This window comes from Sinocyclocheilus rhinocerous, unplaced genomic scaffold, assembly GCF_001515625.1.
Source record: "Sinocyclocheilus rhinocerous isolate Xijiao unplaced genomic scaffold, SAMN03320098_v1.1 scaffold1800, whole genome shotgun sequence".
Classification (NCBI taxonomy): Eukaryota; Metazoa; Chordata; class Actinopteri; order Cypriniformes; family Cyprinidae; genus Sinocyclocheilus; species Sinocyclocheilus rhinocerous.
The window spans coordinates 1035583-1051550 of record NW_015651550.1 but is presented as its reverse complement, the minus strand read 5'-3'; the positions used below and the strand labels follow the sequence as shown (position 1 = coordinate 1051550).

Below are 15968 nucleotides of genomic sequence, written 5' to 3'. Positions count from 1 at the left end.
TGAATGACACAATTCCGTGTAAAGGATAGTTAATATTTATTTTGAGACATAGTGACAGTGCACAAAGCAAAATAGAAAATAATAAAAATAAAACATTACAAATATAAACAGATTGCATGTCATTTAAAAAACTAAGAAAAAAATAAAAAAAATAAAAAGATTACAAATGATTATTAATCAGTACTTTCAAGATACTTGCTTGACATGAGTCCATCATGCAACAAACCCTATACAGTCTTCAGGCAACCCGTGCCGTGAAACTCTCTGTACCATAAGAAAGAAACAAGACTAACAAAAATGATGTGCTTTGACAGTTGTTTGGTCTCTGTATTTTTACACAATTATCATGTATAAAATGCGTCCTCTTATTAAATGCAGATTTTTTTATTGGATATTATTTACTACAAAATAAAACATGAATTAAGTCCTTAATCTTTGCATATCGATACTAGGAAAATTTGTGCTTTAACATACTGCCTGGATGAATTTATTCTGGGCAAATGAAAAAAAAAGGAGATGCATCTCACTGACACAACTGCCACATTTACACGTAACTGGGAAATGTCAGAAGTCCTTTTAAATCTGATGATATACATGTAGGCTATATTAAGGGGCAGGAGCTGCACTAAACCCTCTCATTATAAAAAAATGAACAAAAATATCATGTTATGACAAAACAACAAAAAGTATGGTCTTTTCTGCCTATGCTTGGCATGCAGAGATGGTCCAGGCAGTGAAGGCTACCAGGCCTCTCTGGTTAGCTAAGGATAGGTTATAATCTAATAGGCTCTGACTAACCAGGAGGGGCAGAATGGTAAATTTGAGTGCTGTAATTTGGCAAGGTAACACCGGCCTTGTTTATATAGTGATGAAGGTCATCACAGAGCGCCAGGGCTGAATGTTCTGCTGATGTTCAGCAACGTAGCCAGTCCTTTTTGATCTCCCCAACTTTGACAATTTTCAGAGAGCTGTCATCCATTTTGAGATAGTGGGAGTCTTTGAAGAAGTAGCTGTGACCTGAAAATATTTAATAAGTGTAAATACCAAGTGAAAATAAATTAAAGGTTAAAGTTTAATGCAAATGTACTCATTTCACTCCAAAAAACAGTCAAAAATAGTCAAAAGTTTGGGGTGATACATTTTTGTTTATTCAGAATTGATGAATAGAAAGTTCAAAAGAACAGCATTTATGCATTTAAGTCTTTGCTCAATAAAAGTAATAATTTTTCCAACTCCAAACTTTTGAAAGGTAGTGTAAAAAACAGGTAAATTAAATAGTGTCTATGTCATATAGTTTAGTAAACCAATGACTCCATTTACCATCAATCAGTGATCCAATTATCTTTAAAATGTTGGTGAGTGGGGTCGAATTCACAACCTAGAGAAGCTGTTTTTACTTGCTCAGATCCGAACAGCCTAATTACAAACAGAGGAACCTTTCAGACTCCACACAGGCCTGCTCTATGAGGTGTGCACATGTGTGTGTATACCTGTATGAGTGTAGATATGTGTTAGTGACAGCAGAGGAAAGAGTTAGGTGGTCGTAAAAGAATGTATGTTAAGTAAATTCCAGTAAATCTAAACAAAACCAGAACACCTTCTGTAAAACTGTTATAAATCCTTAACCTCTCTCTTTTAGAGTTTTTATGTGCTCTTTAGACAGAGGCTGTTACTGGAAAAAATGCCTCATCTTGAGCAGGGGGGAACTATATAGCCAGATTTTTTTGTTGTTGAAGGCCTAAAGCCAGCAGTAATTGGGTTGGCGTTAACTGCCAAGAATCCTCTACCAAGCTCCACTTTAGTCCAACACACACACACACACACACACACACACACACACACACACATGACTAAAATGCAAGTGGTTATTGAAAGAAATCAGTAATATATGTGAGATCTAACAGAATGTAGGTGAGAGAGTGGAAAGGAATGAGATGAAAGGTTAATTCAGGGTAGAGGTCAGGTTTTACTTCTCTGCAGAGGAATACCACAGACAAAGCTAGATCTGAAGCCAGGCACTTGGCCATTTGCCTCTTACCATCACTATTAATGCTGAGAGCAGCATCTAGGTCATCAGGGACAGCACTCCAAGAATCTGCAATAATTTTAGGGAAGCCTGGATCCATCTTTTTCTTGGCTTCATTGTATCTAAAAAGAAATGGAAAAAAGTTAACATTATAATCAACATATTTCTGCTTTTCCTTAACTTTGAAATTCCCTGACACTTCTTCAGTAGGTGTGTAGTTTTAAAAGCATGTGTACATTCCAGTAAATCTCATGTCTGAGACAATAAATAACATAAATAACAGTCTGAGTTCATTTATATACAGTTTAACCTAGTCTCTTATTATATCCAGTATAATTTGCCTATACTTTAGTGGAAAAACACAGGCTTCTCACGAACTTTGATACGGGAAATATTCAGTGCAACTGTACGAACATTATTGTAAGTCTGTCAAATTTATAAAAATAATTTCTACATCTGTGGAACTTTATTATGGAACATAATTCACAACTATCTACTTCTACTTTAGTCTCTTAAGGAACACTTGTATTTTGCTCATTAATCACAGTGAACACACACTTTATTAAACCCACAGATGCTGAGAAATATTAAAAATAGATTACCTCCAGAAGTTGTTTCCAGCAAATAAGTAAGTCTTCTTGCTCTTGTGGAAGGAGTAGGCAGCATCAATTCCATGCAAATCTGAAGGAAGACCCATGCTGGAGATCTTCTTGGGATAGTCTCTCTCCAGAGTACTGGCAGAATATACCCACATCTCATCACCTAGAGAAACAATTAAAATACTTGAAATACAAATTGTGTTTGGAATACACACACACACACCACAGCTACATTTTTAAATTAGAAATATGGCACAACTCTAATATTGTGAAATATTATTATAATTTAAAATAACTGTTTTCAATTTTAATACATTTTAAAAATATAATTTATTCCTGTAATGACTAAGCAGAATTTTCAGCAGCCATTACGCCAGTCTTCAGTGTCACATGATCATTTGGAAATTATTCTAATGTGCTGATTTATTGCTCAAGAAACACTTTATTATATTTTCATTACATTATCAATGTTGAAAACAGTTGTGCTGCTTAATATTTTTGTGGAAACCATGATGCATTTTTCAGGATTCTTTGAGGAGTATAATTTCAAAGAACAGCATTTATTTAAAACACATTTTTTTGGTAACATTATAAAGGTCTTTGTCACTTTTGATCGATTTAATGCATCTTCACTGAATATATGTATAAACAAACAAACAAACATACTGACCCCAAACTTTTGAATGGTGGAGTATGTTTCTCAGTATGTAAATAAGGACATTTTAAACACAAGAGACAGAAACATACCCACATAAAACCTTAAACTTCTTGAAAATGAAGAGAGACATTTTTTAGGGAGAGAGAGAGAGAGAGAGAGAGAGAGAAACAACTTGTTTATACTTATGAGAATTTAAGAGAGACACATAGACAGTTCTTAACATGTCACTGAAGTCCACTGGCAAGCATTACACTATCCCATAAATACAGGATGCAAAACAGTAAACATACAAGACAATAGCCAAAAGAGAAGTAAAATAAAGCAGTATCATTTAGCAGCATCACATCATTTACTAGCACGTAATGGAATCAAAAGAAGATACTGGCAATGACATGCAAGTCAAGGTTTCACTAAGATTACCATCACTATCTTCTGTATTATTGAAAGCAAGAGACTTCACAGGGCAGTGTCATGATTTATTCATCACTGGATTCAACCTATACCAGGTCCCAAAAGCATTTTTCCAACCTCAAATCTGACATATATTAACCATAACCCATCTCTGTTTCTAGTGCCAGTATGTGAAGAGTGTGGGTATACAGAGATGGATTGTGGATAAACTATGTAAATGTGTGAATGTTAGATTTGGTAGGTTCTGTGCTAACTTAAATTGATAAAAATATGTTCTGCAGCCTGTTATTGATCAAATTCTATGATCAACATTTATTCTTGGCATTTCATGTTTTTGTATTCACAGCCATCAAACATTAGTGTCATACCCGGTTCTGTCTTTTACCTGCAAAGAAGACCGTCTTCTCCTCTAGAGGATTCTCATAAGCTGCGTCAATCTTCTCCGGAAGTTCACTCCAAAATGTAGCCACCAGCATGGGGCCTGTTGGCTTCCTCCTGACATCAGCGGTCCTGAAGAGGAATCTGTAACAGGAGGGGTTAGAGTTAGACAGGGCGACATTATGCTTGTGCACGTGTAAAGAGAAAGAGTAAACGAGAGCGAGAAGGGAGAAAAAATAAGCAAGTAAGATAGAAAGAGACAGCGTGTGCCAAACTCTAGCTACAATGAGGTGATTCACTGAGCAGATGTTTCTTATTATGGCTGAAGAATGAGTTAAGAGGCATTTGGACATTAAGAGGCATTTGGACATCCAAATTTGCCTGCTGCCCCAGAATAAACCACAAAAACAATACCAACCACCACAGACCTCTTTCCAATGACCTATTTTTTAAAAGGCCAAAACAGTTCATCCTCAGAGAAGAAGACAGAGATCTCAGGACTTTCAATTGACTACAGCTCACTACAGTGAAGAAAAGCTTCTGTGAGCAGCACACAGCCTCTGTCAGCAGTTATTTCACTTTATGGTAAACTTCAGATCACAACACTAAGTTAGAACTGAACTTTTATCAAACATTTTGCCCCAAAGTTCCACGTCTTCAGCTGAAAACACTTCTAAACATCCCTCTCTTCTCTGTTTTTGCTATTAAACATGTAAGAACAGAACACTCATGTAGTTAAAACACTACTTGAGTTTAGTTCTTATTTAGTTCTTAGAAACGAAAAGATATGAGACAGAAGAGGAATTCATTTCACCAAATGCCTTATAAATCTGAGCCAAAGATTAGATAAAACAAAGACTTTCTGGTGCAGCTGAGTTAAGAGGCATTTGGACATTAAGAGGCATTTGGACATCCAAATTTGCCTGCTGCCCCAGAATAAACCACAAAAACAATACCAACCACCACAGACCTCTTTCCAATGACCTATTTTTTAAAAGGCCAAAACAGTTCATCCTCAGAGAAGAAGACAGAGATCTCAGGACTTTCAAGTGACTACAGCTCACTACAGTGAAGAAAAGCTTCTGTGAGCAGCACACAGCCTCTGTCAGCAGTTATTTCACTTTATGGTAAACTTCAGATCACAACACTAAGTTAGAACTGAACTTTTATCAAACATTTTGCCCCAAAGTTCCACGTCTTCAGCTGAAAACACTTCTAAACATCCCTCTCTTCTCTGTTTTTTCTATTAAACATGTAAGAACAGAACACTCATGTAGTTAAAACACTACTTGAGTTTAGTTCTTATTTGCAGCTATCTTAGAAACGAAAAGATATGAGACAGAAGAGGAATTCATTTCACCAAATGCCTTATAAATCTGAGCCAAAGATTAGATAAAACAAAGACTTTCTGGTGCAGCTGAATAAACAAAACAGTAGTGAACCTTTTGGGGGTGCACTCTCTGGCCTTACTCTCTTCTCTCTTTTTCTCTGTGAAATGGCTTAAACAGCTGTCGCATTTATCCAGCTGGGTGAATATCTGAGATCTCAAGTCATTTTGCCCACACAGTAAAGTGAGACTTGCAGCTCCAGGGATTCTCAGATTCACAGAATTACGCTGTAATTTGATCATAACTCTATAATAATGACATTTCCACTGCTGAACCGTTTGACTCCTTTCCTGCACAGACAAATAATAATCATCAGCGAAAATATGGAGAGAGGTTCAGACACTTGGAGAAGATTGATTTGTAAGTTGACCTACCATAGGCAGAAATCACCAGACATCCCATGATGCAACAATACATATCAATAATTGGATTGCATTGTATTGTAGCGTGATTGAGACGTTTACTGTTTTAGAAGCATTTTTGCTATAACTTATAATTTGAACTTTAAGACTTTTATTTTAAAAACCAAATAAACAAACAAATAAATTGGATAAAAGCATTGGTAAAATGTAAACATTGTAAGATGATGGGGGGAAAAATGAGATATGTGACCCTGGACCACAAAACCAGTCTTTTAAGTCACTGGGGTATATTTGTAGCAATAGCCAAAAATACATTGAATGGGTCAAAATTATAGATTTTTCTTTTATGCCAAAAATAATTAGAATAATAAGTAAAGATCATGTTCCATGAAGATATTTTGTAAATTTCCTACTGTAAATATATCAAAACTTGATTTTTGATTAGTAATATGCATTGCTAAAGACTTCATTTGGACAACCAGCCCGTCTCGCTGGCTTCTGCGTACCATCAGCCTCGGCTATGCGATTCAGTTCGCCCGGCGCCCGCCCAAGTTCAGCGGTATCCGCTTCACTACAGTGAGGGCGGCCGATGCCCCTGTTCTGCGGGCAGAGATCGCAGTCCTACTGGCGAAGGATGCGATAGAGCCGGTCCCTCCAGCCGATATGAGGTCGGGGTTTTACAGCCCTTACTTCATTGTACCCAAGAAAGGCGGTGGGTTACGGCCAATCTTGGATCTGCGAGTTTTGAACTGGGCCCTTCATCGGCTACCGTTCAAGATGTTGACGCAGAAATGCATCTTCGGGTGCGTCCGTCCCCGAGATTGGTTTGCAGCGATCGACCTGAAGGACATGTACTTTCATGTGTCGATCCTTCCGCGCCACAGACCATTTCTGCGGTTTGCGTTTGAAGGACGGGCATATCAGTACAAGGTCCTGCCCATCGGGCTGTCCCTGTCTCCCTGTGTCTTCATGAAAGTCGCGGAGGCGACTTTGCATTCAGTTGAGCTAAAGTTTCTTTCATTGAAAACTCTGCTTCTGCTTGCACTGGCCTCCATCAAGAGGGTAGGGGACCTGCACGCATTTTCGGTCGACGATTCGTGCCTAGAGTTCGGGCCGGCTGACTCCCAGGTAATCCTGAGGCCCCGGCCCGGCTACGTGCCCAAGGTTCCCACTACACCCTTCAAAGACCAAGTGGTGAACCTGAAAGCGCTGCCCCCGGAGGAGGCAGACCCAGCCCTAGCTTTGCTCTGTCCCATCCGAGCCTTGAGATGCTACGTAGACCGGACACAAAGCTTCAGGACCTCAGACCAGCTCTTTGTCTGTTACGGAGGCCGGCAGAAGGGGAAGGCCGTCTCTAAGCAGAGGATGGCCCACTGGATTGTGGATGCCATCACCCTGGCTTATCAGGCACAGGGTGTGCCCTGCCAATTCAGGCTGCGAGCTCACTCAACTAGAAATGTTGCATCCTCCTGGGCGTTGGCTCGTGGCGCCTCGCTGACAGATATTTGTAGGGCTGCGGGCTGGGCGACCCCCAACACGTTCGCTAGATTCTATAGCCTCCGTGTGGAGCCGGTATCCTCCTGTGTTCTCACCTCAAACGGGTAGTGGCGCCGAGAGGCCCCGGTTAGTGTCGGCTTGCTAAAACTGCTCCAGAGTGTCCTACAGTAGACCCTGTTGAGATCCTCCGTCACCCTCGGCAGCGGACGCGGCGGAACGTCCGGCGCCGGGCCTTCACGATGAATCCGCGGGAACCGTGGAAGGCTGGGTTCCATATTGAGACCTAAGCAGTTCTCGTATGTGTATAGCCCACGGTATAGCCATAGAGCCCGTGTTTCCCCGGCAGACTTCTGCCTTTCCAAGAGGGTTACAATCACCTCCATTTCTCCATATACACCTAAACGGATGCTATATGTGTATTTGCTTCCGAAACCTCCTTCGGGAAGGATGGGGCTTCCGCAGCGTCCCTGTTCCAAGTGGAGCGGGTACGTTTTCCCAGTGTTATCCAGTCTCACTTAGTAAGGTAGTGCTTTGAAAAATGGTGAGTGGAACTACTTGTCCCGAGCCCCGGCCTACACCAGATAGGGGCACAGGCGGCTCGCACAGGGCACTGGAAGGGGCAGCACACCATGGCGCTTTGGTAGGGATCCCAATTCGTCGGTCACGACGTGACTCGTAGTGACCGACTGAAAGGGAACGTCTCGGTTACGTATGGTAACCCTCGTTCCCTTTTTTTTGCACCCTCAGATTCCAGATATTCAAATAGTTGTATCTCGGTTGTAAATAGTTGTAAATATTGTCCTATCCTAACAAACCATACATCAATGGAAAGCTTAATTATTCACCTTTCAGATGATGTATAAATCTCAATTTAAAAAAATTGACCCTTATGACTGGTTTTGTGGTCCAGGGTCACATATTACATTTCCCCTCATTTTCCTCCATCAGAGAGAAAAAGGACTGTAAAGATAAAGGAAATAACAGGCTTTATTTTGGATTTATGGAATCAACATGATCTGGATACTTTAGATCAGTATTTCAGGATCTTGCTTAGAGGGTATAAGAGTCCTATACAGAGTACTATACAGAGTACTATACAGACATACACTCATACCCAGGCAGAATACACTCTTTTCAGTGTGTGTGTGGTCCTGTGATGATCTCTGTAACCGCACAGCAGTCAGCTTTAAAACCGGAGGTGTGTGTAGAATAGTGGCTGGCTCTTTTTCGTTCCAGAGCTCCTGATCCATGAGCACGTTGGTGAAAACCAATGACAGCACTCTTTATACTCCCCTTATATTTGCTTTGGACACACCTACAAAATGTTAACATTTATGATATTTACTGTACCTCTGATTATGCAAGCAATAAGTGTGGAGCATGAATAGTATTTCAAAACTGAAAAACAAATTAGCAAAATGGTAAATGATATTTAAATAGACGTAATACATGTGTGTTGATTTATTTAGGCTGTTTCTCAGACACCCGCATAACGGGGTAACTCGAGCAACTTCAATACTGTGGCAGAGGTACCCTGAACGGTACTCTAAGAGATATTATTGACTAATTGTTTTAAGGTAAACAATTTGTTACAATACTGGTTAGGGGTTGATTTTAGGATATGACAATATGTTGTTTACAAATTTTAAGTCTCCTATAGAACAACACTATAAAAACAAGTACAAATGTCTAATATAATCAGCAGTTTGTAAAGTGTTTACTTTCTCATGACCATTTGCTACATTAAAGCAGTCGGCAAATTTAGTCTCCCACTAAATCATCCTAGCAAAATTCAGCCAGACAAAAACAATGTACTCAAAGGAATAAAAATGCCCCCTGATATGGTAATGTCTGTGTTGAGGTATTTTGATTTTGGGATGTGGGATCAGATTTGTGGACTTTCCCTTCTCTATACACTCTCACTTACTTTGTTTGAATTATGGACTAACAATGTGGCTAAAGCATCAGCACGATTCTTCTCCTGTTTAAATCGTCATCCTGTTATTCCAACCACTATAAAGCCATAACTTCCATTCATAATGATTTCAAAAATATATGCTGAAGTTTTTTAATAGGCAGATAAACTGGGTTATGAAGTTTTCCCCAGATGGCCATGGGGCCATTTCCTGTGCATGCAAGCGGAAAGATTTTGAAACCACTGCAAACAGATGGATTGAGCATTCCCTGCCAGCAAATGCTAAAATGAAATAACTGCTACCCACAGTTGCATGTGCCTGGTATCATGGTGTTCTATTCAACCGGTCAAATTATTGCATAGATGTTTTGTGGACAAAAAGCCAAAAGTAAGCAATACTATGATCCTGCCTGAATATACTCTGTATGCCTTTGTCTCTTTGTTTGTTTTGAATACGCGCCCTCTAGCGGCGAAAAATTACATATTGTGCCTTTAACATTCAGGCCTTTCTGTGAATTGGGTGTCCTTAGTTACCTGTCCTTAAAGAAGAAAATCTCTCCTCTGATCTGGGCTACAGCATCAAATATGATGTTTTCATTACATACATCCATCGGCGTGACCGGAGGGAGATCAGTGGGCAATGGTTTGTCCGTTGATACACCTGTACAGAGAAAAGTGTTAAGAGGAATAAAGAAGAGAAAAATACTTATAATCATCACAACATCTGTATAAACAAGTATAATGAACTTGCAAGTACTAAAGTGCCTAAGTTAAGTCTATTCTATTCAATACCGTCTTCAACACTTCACACTCACCATAGAGCTCCTGGATGCCTTTAACGTCATCATCAGACAACCTCAAGGTTTTGGTGAATGTGTAGATGGGCGCCATGAGAGCTCCAGTGTCCTCAGAGTGCTCCAAACCCAGGGCATGGCCAAACTCATGGGCCGCCACCAGGAATAGACTATAGCCTGAGAAAAAGATAGAGGCCAATTTATTAATCTGACTACAATTACATAAGTATAGAATCACAACAAGAGAGACAGAGACAGGAAGAATTTTTTTTTTATGACATCACAACAACTAAATATTTTTTGCATGCTACAAATTATAATGAAATAATGATACAAAATATCTCTATGCCACCTTGGTCAGGACAGAAACCCCACTTGCGGTCATCATCAAAGCTTTTGGTGACGGCACACCACATCTTCCCATCACTGCGTCCTGACGTGGTGCAGGAGTCGTAAGTGTTGCCCAGAAATTTAAAGGGGAAGACACAGGGTGCACCTTCTGAATTTCCTCCGACCGTTGACATGGCTGTGTCATTTAAATAAATACCAAACATTTTAGAGGTTGATAATGACAAAATTGGTGTTATAAAAGAATAGAGGGTTTAAAAAGTATGATCTATAGCATTCTAAACATGAAAAAGGGCCAGCTCTTAATTAGAACAATAAACAAATAAAATGCTTAACAACGAATAAAATACCAAGAGAAGCAAAAGAAGCAGTGATATGGAAACTGTTACGATTAAGTGTGTGTATCTGTTTTTCAAATATGATGTCACAAGCTATAACACAAGCTGTAGTTAGTGGTAAACCCACATATTAGATCATGGCATTTGAACCTAAAGAAAAACTACAGGAGCTAAGAGAAGCATCAGGGAGGAGTCCTTCTCAATTACACAGACTCAACAGTCTGAATCACACTGACTCGACAGATTCAAAATGAAGGACACACAAGCTACATGGCATAAACAGAGCTGTGTTTTGTTAAAGTTCTGCTCAAGTATGGGACTGTGGTCCAAAGCTCCAATTCAAAGTGATGGCTTGCACCATACTGGACTTGTTTTTGTGACTCTTTTATACAGCACACACACATACACAAATAGGAAGAGAGGGCTGCATTCCCAGGGAATTATAACCAGATGAGGAGTTCTGTGCTCCTGACTTGCTTATGCCAGATCAGTAACACAATGGAAAAGATCTCGTAATAAAGAAAAAAAAAAACTTTTACAGGCTGCTGGAAACTGAGGAGTGAATGGAGAGTGGAGTGAATGGAGAACTGCTTTAAAGACTGACTGACCTTAAAAACCAATTGCATAGACAGATACATTACTGATTTAAAGGTGGGGTAAGCGATTTTTCAAAAACGCTTCAGAAAACTGATTCGGGCTGAGTAGCAAAACAAACTTGTAGCCAATCAGCAGTAAGGGGCGTGTCTACTCTTGATGTGGAGGAGAGAGCGTTCAGTGCTCACATTAGCGAGCCGAGCGACAGAATGATAGAGATGGCGGATAAAAAACAAAAGAGGAGGGGCGTGTTTGTTTTGGTGATTTCAAATGTCAACATTGGCTACCAGAAATCGCTTACACCACCTTTAAAGTCATTGTAATGACACCCAACAATTAGTTTTGTTATTGCATCACTATGTTTCCACTTAAGTGAATGGTAAAATGTCTTGAGCAACATCTAAACATTTGTTGTTTTACATGTGCTTTTTTTTTGCCACTTTCACCTTTGGTTTGCTTACAGTGAGGTTTGTAAGGCACTATTCTGTAATATGTTTTTAAGAGTATGCAGTATGAAGAATTTAATTGAACAGAAATATACAACATGAAACAGGAATATTTTCAGTGATTTTTCAGGATTCTTTGATTAATATAAAGTTCAAAATAATATAAATTATTATTATTTTTATTTTTTAAACTTTTTTGTAACAAATTGCTTTTTATCAATTTAATGCTTACTGAAGTATTAATTTCTTACAGACAAACATTTGAATTCATTACCAAACATTTGAATGGTAGTATAAGTTATACTTAGTTTGGGTTTTCAAATAAATCTAAATAAATATTGCTCTGGATTGAGACTTATTACAACTTATAGACTGACCTGTCTCAGGACAGAATCCATAAGTCTTGTCACGGTCATAATCTTCGGTAGTGGCACACCAACGGTACCCATCATCCCGGCCTGAGGTGGTGCAACTATCATATTTTTCCCCCTGAAATGTGAAGGGGAACTTACAAGGAGCTCCATCTGCATTTCCATCCAATGTGAACAGGACTGCAACACAGGAAGGAACAAAACTCAGTGAGTTATGACATTATTACAGTCACGATGTGTCAGACACTTTGGATGGGAACAGTGTCGAATTATACTTTACTCTAAAACTTAGCACAAAGGGTACTCACGCTCATGAGGACAGAAGCCATACTTTCCATCTTCATCAAAATTGTATGTGGTAGAGCACCATAGGAACCCATCATCTCGACCCTGAGAGGTGCAGCTGGTGTATTCTTTACCCATGAACAAGAATGGAAACTTACAGAACTCCCCTTCTGCATTGCCATACTTCACCTTTACCACTAAATCAAGATGGAGAGAGAGCAGGAAATCACTGTATCACATTTGATAAACAAAATGGTTAAAAAAACAGCTACTTGAATTTAAAGAGGTAACAAGTCACCAGAAGCAAGACAATTCATATACCTTGTCCCTCTCCCAATGTCCACAGCTCATCATCATCGAAGTGAGAGTCTCCTCCAATACCAGGTCCAGGAGCAAAGGCATGAGCCAGAAGACCATCCTTCCCATCAAATGGGTAACCATCACCATGTTCTATAACAAATAGAACTAATTTAACTCAAATATTTGTTTTAATCCAACATACCAGGCTTAGTGTTTTGGGTAGGTAATTGTGTCGTTTTAACAGAGGTCTCATGTATAGTTTCATTTTCTTTAGATTTTGTCCACGATTTTTTATTTACAGCATCCTCAGGAAAGATTTACACTGTGACAGTACTGTATTTTTTGTAATTGCCTTGTGATCTCATAATGGTATTTCCAAAGACCACAATGAAAATCAATCTCTGGTGCAGAAAGCTTTATACTAAGAATTTTCCAGAGTGACTGTGGTTAGTATGCGACTTAGTAGTTAAGAGCAGTGGTTAGGGGAAAAAAATGGATCTGGGGTTTGTACATTTACACCACAGTAGTTTAGAAACTTACATAGAAACATATTTTATAGAAAGACATAGACAAAAGGTTTTGTTGAATACCATTTCGGCCAAAGTTAATCATGATGTCAGCTTCTCCATCCATGATCCTGTTGAATTTCAGAGGTGTGACATCACTCCAGACTTTAAATGCACGAAAGAAAGCATCATCAATAGTTTCTTCATCCAGATCTGGGGTGTGCCCTAAGATCCTGCGGAAGAAGAAAACAATATTGCCTTCTTTTTTAACTATAATTTCCAGTGATTATTCCATATTTTCTAGAAAATGAAATACAGAAATATTTAAGATAATTTTTCCCCTATTTATGTAATATTTGTTTATCTCTATGTTACTCATTTATGGAATTATTTGCTATATTGTTATAGTAGAAAAGTGGGTACTGCATTTGCTTTTTTCCTCATGACTTTGAGTGGCTTAAGAATGCATATGCTAATAAGTCCAGACAAAAAGTCGCCAGTCGTCATATTTGTATTTCTAAAATGCTTGATAAACGAGTTTAAATGCATGTAATATTGAAAATTATGCTGTATTCAATTTGTCTTATATTTTTGTACATGGGCGTTGCCGCTTATTAATATATTTTCACCTTTGCTTATTACTGTTACCTCTAGTAGTTTTCTGTGTGTGTGTTTTTTTTATTCCAATTGATTTTTGGTTCATTTTAAGCCAGCAATAGTCATTTTCAAACAACCAAGAATGCATATGCTAATAAGTCCAGACAAAAAGTCGTCAGTCGTCATATTTGTATTTCTAAAATGCTTGATAAACGAGTTTAAATGCATGTAATATTGAAAATTATGCTGTATTCAATTTGTCTTATATTTTTGTACATGGGCGTTGCCGCTTATTAATACATTTTCACCTTTGCTTATTACTGTTACCTCTAGTAGTTTTCTGTGTGTGTGTTTTTTTAATTCCAGTTGATTTTTGGTTCATTTTAAGCCAGCAATAGTCATTTTCAAACAACCCAGCGTGTTGGGTCAAACATTTAAGGCAAACCAGCTGGGTTTGTCCATATTTGACCTAGCGCTGGGTTGGCAAAATAACCCAAATTGGGCTGTTTTTAAGCATTTTTAGAGCGCAGTTACACCAAAAGAGTATGCTGTCGTATTTGACGCCATATCCCAGCAAGTAATACAATTTGTAAGAGTTTATGGAAGTGATTCTTCTGAGGCAATATATGTTAAAGACAGCATGTTCCTAGGAGACGTTGATATTCTTAAACAGCTGTACTAATAAATATAGGAATATTATAACAGGTGATACAGGGCAAAAGCTTATTGTGGACCAGTGTATTTAGAATTGGAATAAAGCTTGGTGTGTTTGTGAAATATACTCTTTAAATAATAAAGACAAAGGCTATATTTAAAATGTTTCATGGTATATGCAGCTAAAAGTGTGTTAGAGAGATTTAATCTGGATATTGATTATTCCTGTGATTTGTTTGCTCAATGGAAAAGGAGTCTATATTATCAATCTATTTTGTTTTTCAATGAACGTAATAATAATAATATCTTTACTTTTCTGGTACATCTTTTTATTATTTGTGGAAAATTTCACATACATTAGAAGAAGGTCAGGGTCCAAGCCACATTTCATCCATTTTCCTCAGGAGACTTAAGGACTACTGCACCAGTTTGGAGAACATTGTTAATAAAAAAGCAAACAAGACTTGTAATTTTGTCCACGAATATATAGTTGTTGATTACTGAATAAATGGTTTGCACACTCTTGTACATTATTGTTGTGTATTTTGTTCTGGTTAATAATAAAAAAAAAAGAAGAAGAAGAAGAAGAAGTTTATAGTGTCGCCATAGAAATGCACAATCCTCTCGTAATTAGGCTACCTTAATTATTATGACATGCCGTGAACGCAGCATTCAGCTCATCCAACCACAATCAAACACACCTGAACAAGCTAATCAAGGCATTTCAGATAACTAGAAAGCTACAGGCAGGTGAGTTTGATCAGGGCTGGAAATGACCTGATCTCCTTGGATCTTTAAAACCCCATTTTACAGAGGTTGATATTGCAGCAACATGTATTCGTTTTAGTTTTGTGCGCGTCGCTGTCCGCTCCTCCTGACGCACCAATTCAGCGCATTTTCCAGCAGAGATCATTGTGAGATCGCAGGTTTCCTGTCAGACGCACCAATTCAGCGCATTTTCCAGCAGAGATCATTGTGAGATCGCAGGTTGGGAGGATGACAGCTTGAGTGTATTTCTTGTTGATTGCTCTTTTATCGTGTCTGTTTGGATACTTGAGCATAACTCCCGTTATTTCAAGATGAACCACAGGTGAGAATATCTGTTGACTTCATTACACAGCCTGAAGAAATACAGAAATAAGGGATTCTCAGTATTTGAAAGTAATTAACACAGTTTAGGAAGGAGTAGTAGGTTTTAAAACTCTTTTGATTTGAAGCAGACAAATATGTTAAATTTGTGTTTGGGTTTGAGACCTATTGCGAAACCCCTGATTTACAAATGCTGAAACCACACTCCCTGGCCTCCCCTAATGATCCTCTAGTGGACGGTTTGTCCGGCGAGGCTGATGGTCGTGCCGTCCCGTCGAGGACGTTCTTCTGATAAAGACTGCCCTGGAGGACAAATACTGTCGATTTCACCGTGGGCCTGTTTGCGTGCTGCCTGTTTTCAGTGAGTTTCAGTTAATAATGGATGCTGAGGGTCCCAACACAGAGACAGACA

The 15968-nt window shown here is 38.7% G+C and overlaps 1 protein-coding gene and 1 long non-coding RNA gene across 7 annotated transcripts in view; one reads left to right on the top strand and one right to left on the bottom strand.

Annotated features, from left to right (window-relative positions):
• Positions 1–470: 470 nt before the first annotated feature.
• LOC107713064 (72 kDa type IV collagenase-like) overlaps positions 471–15968 on the bottom strand; it is a 26442-nt gene continuing 10944 nt past the window's right edge. The window contains exons 3-13 of the mRNA XM_016518485.1: positions 13301–13449; positions 12732–12860; positions 12434–12607; positions 12132–12305; positions 10381–10554; positions 10050–10205; positions 9769–9895; positions 4080–4216; positions 2629–2788; positions 2039–2148; positions 471–1017 (exon numbers count right to left, since the gene is read on the bottom strand). Of these exons, the coding sequence (XP_016373971.1) occupies positions 914–1017; positions 2039–2148; positions 2629–2788; positions 4080–4216; positions 9769–9895; positions 10050–10205; positions 10381–10554; positions 12132–12305; positions 12434–12607; positions 12732–12860; positions 13301–13449 (1594 nt within the window). The 3' untranslated portion in view covers positions 471–913. The remainder of the gene's footprint in view (positions 1018–2038; positions 2149–2628; positions 2789–4079; positions 4217–9768; positions 9896–10049; positions 10206–10380; positions 10555–12131; positions 12306–12433; positions 12608–12731; positions 12861–13300; positions 13450–15968) is intronic.
• Positions 15235–15968, top strand: part of LOC107713065 (uncharacterized) — a 5565-nt gene continuing 4831 nt past the window's right edge. For 5 of the 6 annotated variants that reach the window (XR_001636862.1, XR_001636863.1, XR_001636864.1 and 2 more), the window contains exons 1-2: positions 15401–15557; positions 15790–15917. This is a non-coding gene — a long non-coding RNA (uncharacterized LOC107713065). The other variant, XR_001636861.1, reaches the window with a different exon arrangement.